The sequence below is a fragment of the Lolium perenne genome, chromosome 3, assembly GCF_019359855.2.
Source record: "Lolium perenne isolate Kyuss_39 chromosome 3, Kyuss_2.0, whole genome shotgun sequence".
NCBI classification, from domain to species: domain Eukaryota; kingdom Viridiplantae; phylum Streptophyta; class Magnoliopsida; order Poales; family Poaceae; genus Lolium; species Lolium perenne.
In genome coordinates, this window is record NC_067246.2 from 260,320,521 (window position 1) to 260,326,961 (window position 6,441).

General features: G+C 50.2%; 1 protein-coding gene across 2 annotated transcripts; it reads left to right on the plus strand.

Annotated features, from left to right (window-relative positions):
• The first annotated feature begins 516 nt into the window (after nt 1–516).
• Nucleotides 517–4,178, plus strand: LOC127344893 (F-box protein At2g41170). 2 transcript variants are annotated; one of them, XM_051371242.2, is made up of 5 exons: nt 517–1,755; nt 1,977–2,059; nt 2,186–2,364; nt 2,488–2,562; nt 3,634–4,178. In XM_051371242.2, exons 1-5 carry the CDS (start codon nt 1,066–1,068, stop codon nt 3,819–3,821), a joined length of 1,215 nt encoding a protein of 404 aa, XP_051227202.1. In that variant the 5' UTR covers nt 517–1,065; the 3' UTR covers nt 3,822–4,178. The 2 variants fall into 2 exon arrangements, with proteins under 2 accessions (XP_051227202.1, XP_051227203.1); XM_051371243.2 differs by having other exon boundaries at nt 519–1,755; nt 1,980–2,059.
• Nucleotides 4,179–6,441: the final 2,263 nt, after the last annotated feature.

Below are 6,441 nucleotides of genomic sequence, written 5' to 3' on the forward strand. Positions count from 1 at the left end.
AAATTTGAGTGCTCATGAAGCATGTCCCTACAACATCTCAAAATTTCATGTCCAAATTCTACATGGACACTGAGAAAAAAAAGAGAAAATCAGCATGAATAGTGTAATTCTCTGATTTTGTCCTTTTGTGACACTAGGTAGCACTATTCATGCAGATTTTCTCTTTTTTGTTTCTCAGTGTCCATGTAGAATTTGGAGATGAAATTTTGGGATGTTGTAGGGACATATTTCATGAGCACTCACAATTTTTCGTATAATTTTTTGACACGTAATGATAGCATACAAAGGAGTGGGAGCACTAGATATGTTCTCGGCTGGTCGGGTGCGGCCGTTTTACATGGTAGAGTGCAGAAAAGTTAAAATTTTGGTGCATGCTCCGAAAATTTGGGGCATTTGGGGTTTTTGGCATTATGTGCCCTAAAATGAGTTTTTTTTGTGTGTGGAGATACTTATATGGTTTGGCAGGGTGGTGTTGGGAGGTAGCAATAAGTAGTTGTCTTGACTCACCGTTCACCAACTGCCACCTCCTCCTTCCCTCAACCTACAAAAACAGAGAAGATCCATCGCCACCTTCACCCAACCAAATTTCACTTCCCCTCCACCTACTCAGCGAATCTACAATCCACCAACCAAATCCTCTGCAACGGAGTAGAAGTAAAACAGAGGCCAACATACAGCAGAAGCAGTTCGTGCAAGCAGCGCACGGCCAAAGCCAAGGTCGTTGATGCTCATCACCACCGTGCTCGTATAGTGTAGTGGTGCTACTGTGCGTGGCTTTCCAGTGGGGCTAGCTGAGCTGAGCTGAGGTGAGCTGACTCCTCAAAAGCAGAGGGCAAGAAGCCGAGAGGCGAGGCGAGGGGGCAGAATCATTCGGCCGCAAAGCTTGCCGGCGCCACCTCGTCGGCGCTGTCCCCGCTTTCCTGGGCCGCGTGGGGGCCGTGCCTCCCTATCTTCTCCGCTGGTCCTGCTCGGCGTCTGATTGGATTTCGGTGTGCTGCCGCTGTCGTCGCACCACCACCACCACCACCACCGCAAGCACCTAGCTTTTCCTCCTGAGGGAGAGAGATGCTTCCCCTGCTCCTTATATCCACGCTCCCGGCCTTCACGCTGCTCCTCGTCGCGCCCGCCTCCTACAAGCCCTGGAAGCTCGCACGGGAGCTCGGCCTCGTCGCGCTGCTGCTCGCGCGGGAGCTGCTCTGCCACTCCGCCTCCGCCGCCGCCGCGCCGGGCAGGAAGGACCGGGCCGCCAGGAGAATGCCGCCGCCGCCGCCCAAGGCGAAGCAGGCGCCGCCCGCATTGGCCATGGACGACGACGCGCTCCCGCTGCTCGACCTGCCGGAGCTCGCGCTGGACCGCGTGCTCGAGGAGCTGGCCCCGGCGTCGCTCGCCGCCATGGCGTGCGTCTGCGCGGGGCTCAGGGACCGCTGCTCCATGGACAGCCTCTGGGCGCGCCACGTCCGGGCCAAGTGGGGCCGCGTGCTCGGCGCCGCCGCGCGCGAGGAGTGGGAGGCGGACCTGGCCGCCAGAGCGGCGGCGGCCGCCCGCCCGCGCCCGAGCAGGCGGAGGAGCTGGGCGGACTCGCTGGCGTGCGCGTGGCCCTTCTCCTGGATCGGCTGCAGCTGGGTCAAAGCAGAGACGCCCGCCGCCCCCGCCGTCCACCCAGCACCGGCGCCGCCGGCCGACACGGTGGCCGCATGGTACCGCGCGCTCGACTGCGGCGAGTTCTGGTTCCCCGCCCAGGTGTACAACCGCGAGGTAACCGCTGTCCTAACTGTATTTTCTTCAGTGTAGTAGTATAATCTTGCTACTTTAGCTCAGTCGTAAAACTAAAGTTCGATCCTTTCAATTACAGCCGCCATTAGATTAGATTAGTTTAGGTAATAAAAGGAGCCACACAGCTCGCTTTGCTGTCGTTGTTTCCCCTTGCGAGAACGAAAAAGACTCCATTTTTTCTAATGCGTCGAGGATCTCTTTAGCAGGACGGGCATGTCGGCTTCCTGCTGTCGTGCTACGACGCCCACCTCCGCTACGACCGGCGAACAGACACATTCACCGCCAGGTACTCACTCGCTCAATCGACCTGTTCGATTCAGACGTGCATTGATCGGGATACTCCATGATTGATTTGCTAAGGTCGTGGTCAGCTTAAATCGAATTGAATTTGCTGATGGGATTCCTCTGACAGGTACCCACCGCACGGCCGGAAACCGGCCAAGGAGGAGGATGGCGTGCAGTGGTGCAGGGTCCGCGCTGCGCCGGTGAGCACGCCGGCGCAGGACCTCCATGCGTCCGGCTGCTTGGACGGCTTGCACCCCGGCGATCACTTCGAGATCCAGTGGCGGAAGAACAAGGATTTCCCCTACGGTATGTACGCATCACGCGCTTGCAGAATCAGCTTGCTCTGGTAGAAATAGATAGGTAGACGACGATGCAAAATTCAGTTAGTGTGGCACTTGGTAACAGATGATTTGTGGCGGATTATTACAGGCTGGTGGTATGGTGTCGTGGGTCACCTGGAGTCGTGCAATCCGAACGAGCATCTCTGCCGCTGCCATGAAGATGGTAACGACCCACTTTTCTTTGTCATCTTATTTTTTCGTCTTATGTTTCAATTTGTACACAGATAGTACAAAAAAAATTGAAGTGGTTTTTTGACTCTAGGTGAATATGAACCTATTATGGATAAAATATAAATTTGAAAATGTCAAAAGAATCTGAAAAAAGACACAAAGTTTTGTGAAAAAATAACCTTTTTGTGTCTTCTATAAAATAGATTAAAAAATATCTTCGTGAGTAGTCATATTTGAGCATCGAAAATTTAGTTTTTTTATGAAAGCCACAAAAGATGTTCTTTTACCGTGAAACTTCGTCTACAAAACTAACATGTACAGATGTAAAGCATCCAAAATTGATTTTTTTTATGAAAGCCACAAAAGATGTTCTTTTACCGTGAAACTTTGTGTACGAACCTAAGATGTCCAGATGTACACGTGAAATTTATTTTCACATTTGTGTTTTACATTTTGAAATGTACCTTCAGACAATAGGTGCATATACATTTGGGTGCCAAGGTGGATTTCCAGAAGAAAAAAAAAATACAAATAACGGATTTGCTGAATGAGTTAGTTCTTGGTCAAGTCATAGACCGTCCAATTGCATAGCCATTTGTGCATATATGTGAAATTTCAGAGTTTTCTTTCAGTTGCAACCTTGCAACTGAGACTTCTTGAGTTTCAAGTGATAATGCAACTAAGAAAAATAATCCGAACTGATATACTTAGTGATTCGTGCTAGTAATAAGTTGCAACAGGAGTGAGTCATGTTACAACTAAGATTTGAGATTTGTGAGAATTAGACACACCCTACAAAGAAACACCTCAAACATATTCGGGAACATATTGGAGACAACAAAGATTCCTTGTCCCAGAGTTCAACTTGCGAAATAAAAGGCGTCGTGGCTACAGTCTGATTCCCCTTTTGTGGATCATGTGCCGTTCATCATATCCGCTGTCTGTTCATATATCTAGCATCTCGTGCCGTTCTTATCCATATCCATTATCCATAGCAAGTTTCACGTGTCTGTCATTTCTGTGTGTGCCCATCTGAATAATCTTGGTGCATCTGTTTTGTCAGATACGATCATGCTGGAGTTCAAGCACTACGCAGCTGGGTCGAGATGGAGGCAGACCACTGTGAGCAGGAAAGACCACCGAGAGAAAGGGGACGAGGCGGATGGCTTCTACGGCGGCATCAGGAAGCTCCAGACCAAAGATGAGATATCCACCTGGCGCAGATTCTGGCCCGTCGATGTCCTCAGCTGATGTCTGAAGATATTCTAGCCATCGCTGTACATTACTGCCGAGCTGCAGCGTTCTGTGCTCCTCTGAAGAATCCTCACCTCCCGCTCCTGCTGCTACCCTTCTTCTGAATGTTTTTGATAGAGGTTAAGATGAAGCACTGGATTTGCTCTCTGTCGTCGAAGATCCAGCAGAGAAGCAGTCATAGGTCATGTGAATGGTGATGTATAGTTTTACCAAAATTTCAGTTTGTGCGGTGCTGTCTCTGGATCCTAGTAGATACGTAGAGTTGTACTTCTTCTGAATGCTACGTCGTAAATCGATGTGCAGATGTATTTAGGTGAATGGTGATGCAACATAATTGTGTTTTCGAATTTTCAATGTGTTGTCGCCGGATCCTAGAATTGTTGATCTTCGCAATAGAATTTGCAAGATTTATTCAACCAATATAGATGTCGGTCTGGCAATAGAATTTGAGTTTGAGGTGGACGGGGCGAGGCCTCCTCTGGCCATAGCCTACGCGTGGCTTCTGAGGGTTGAGGCCGGAGTATGCGGAGTATGTTGTGCTGTCGATCTTCTGAATAATAGTGGCTGGCTTACGGTTCTATTTGCGTCTAAGACGGAGCAATACGAACAGAAGACTGACCAATACGGGCCACATGGACTGGGTAATCTGCTCCAACTCCTTTTTCCCCGCAGGAAGTGAACCTGCAACCAACCTACGCGGAGGTGAGGACACGATCGCAGATTCAGAGTTCGGGAGTTGCAGCGTGACATGTTGCTCAAAATCAGGACCGTTTAGTCAGTATAATAGTATCTCTACCAGAGCTCGTAAAAACACGAACTGAAAATCCGGAGTTTAGTTCACCGAACTCGTGTTTACAGTTCGAAAAATGGTTGGCACATTGGTTTACGGTTCTGGCGCCAACAGCTTCCGAACCCGTAAAGTCAGGGTTTTTCGTAGAATTCATATGCAAGGCATACAACAATCGATCATTATTAATCAAATAATCATCCAAATTATTACAACACATAAACAATAGGCTGAACCAAATTATTACAATAGTTTCGAGAAAATTAAACAAATGAAAAATATCTCAACCAAACTACAACAATTCTCGGAAAATTGGACAAATGAACAAATGTCTCAATAATGATACATTTTTTCGATAAAGAGAATATATTAATATCAAAAGATACCAATTACACTCAGCCTCTGCAACAACGCACCACCCTAATGACACTACGGATGCACACAACCAAAAAAATGGAAAAGAAAACTAAGAAACAAAAGTCCCGCTACAGTATCTCGGGCCTAACAACAGCAATACATCCACCACCAAGACAACACCTGAAATACAGACTCTCCAAAAGCAACGCCTCCAAGAAGGGAACAGTGCTTCAACACCGTCGTCGCCCGATCAAAGATCTTAGGTTTTCACCCTGAAGATAGTTCCCGCTCTCAAAACAATGCCTCCAACAAGGTCATTGCCAGACACAACCAGTTAAGGCCAGACCTTGGGTTTTCACCCTGAAAGGTAGGACTCTGAAGTTCACCTGTGCTATCGCCCCCACATTCATACTGCTGATGTGAAGCCCGGAACACCAAGCAAGTTTCTCAACATCGGGAGACCTGAACCTCCCTTAGCTAGTCCTCCCATCCAGCCTTCATGATATTCTCTTCTTCTGACTTTCATCATGGATCCATAGTCACTTGATATCAACACAGAAAAAGAGTGTCGCGCCGCTCCCTCCAGAACCAAACAGTCGGAATAAAAGCACGGGTTCGCGCGACCGAATACCACCCGATCCATCAAACTACAGGCAAAAGATGCATTGTTCCATTTGTCGGGGGGAAGACCCCGGGTAGGGCAATGGACGCGGAGCAGCCGACTGGCCACTGGCCGGCTCGCGGCAAAGGCCGGCTGAGGAGCAGCCGGCTGGCGCCGTGGCCGGCTGGTCCGGAAGCCGGCTGGCTCTAGGTCCTAGTCGGCCTGGCTACGGCCGCCAATGCTGTAGCTGGGCCGGCTTCTACAAGCCATATCCGACTGGGGGTTTGTACCTCAGACCGACTCGAGGCTGGCGAGTCTTGCACTAGAAGGAACCGGGTTGGTGATCCGGGTTCCCAAAGTCCACGCTGACTTCATCTTCCGTAAAGCGCGGGGCACTGTGGAGCAATAGTGCCACGCGCCAGGCAGGCCATCATGGCTTACGACGATCCGTACTGGCTACAGTGGCTGACGGCGACAGGGACACCTCCTCTCCATACCGCTGACCTTGGCAGCCGGATGGGACAGGCCACGATGCCTCAACGGCTCCTGACGTCACCGCCTCGGGAAGGAGCGGAAGCCGGAGCCGGCCAAGCCGGCCAGTAGACTATAGGGTCTTATATGTAAAGTGCCGGCGCCTATATAAGCCGCACTACCCCCTCTCGTGCAGGGGATCGATCATTTGGTACTTCATTCCACCCGTAGCGCTGCCCTGTGAGAGAGACCATCGTCTCCCTTAGCCTCCCAGGAGCAGCCGGACACAGCTCTAGGAGCACCATTGTATTGTGTGATCATCATATACACTCTAGCAGGAGTAGAGGTTTTACCTCCATCGGAGGGCCTCGAACCTGGGTACGTCGCCGTGTCGCTCGTCC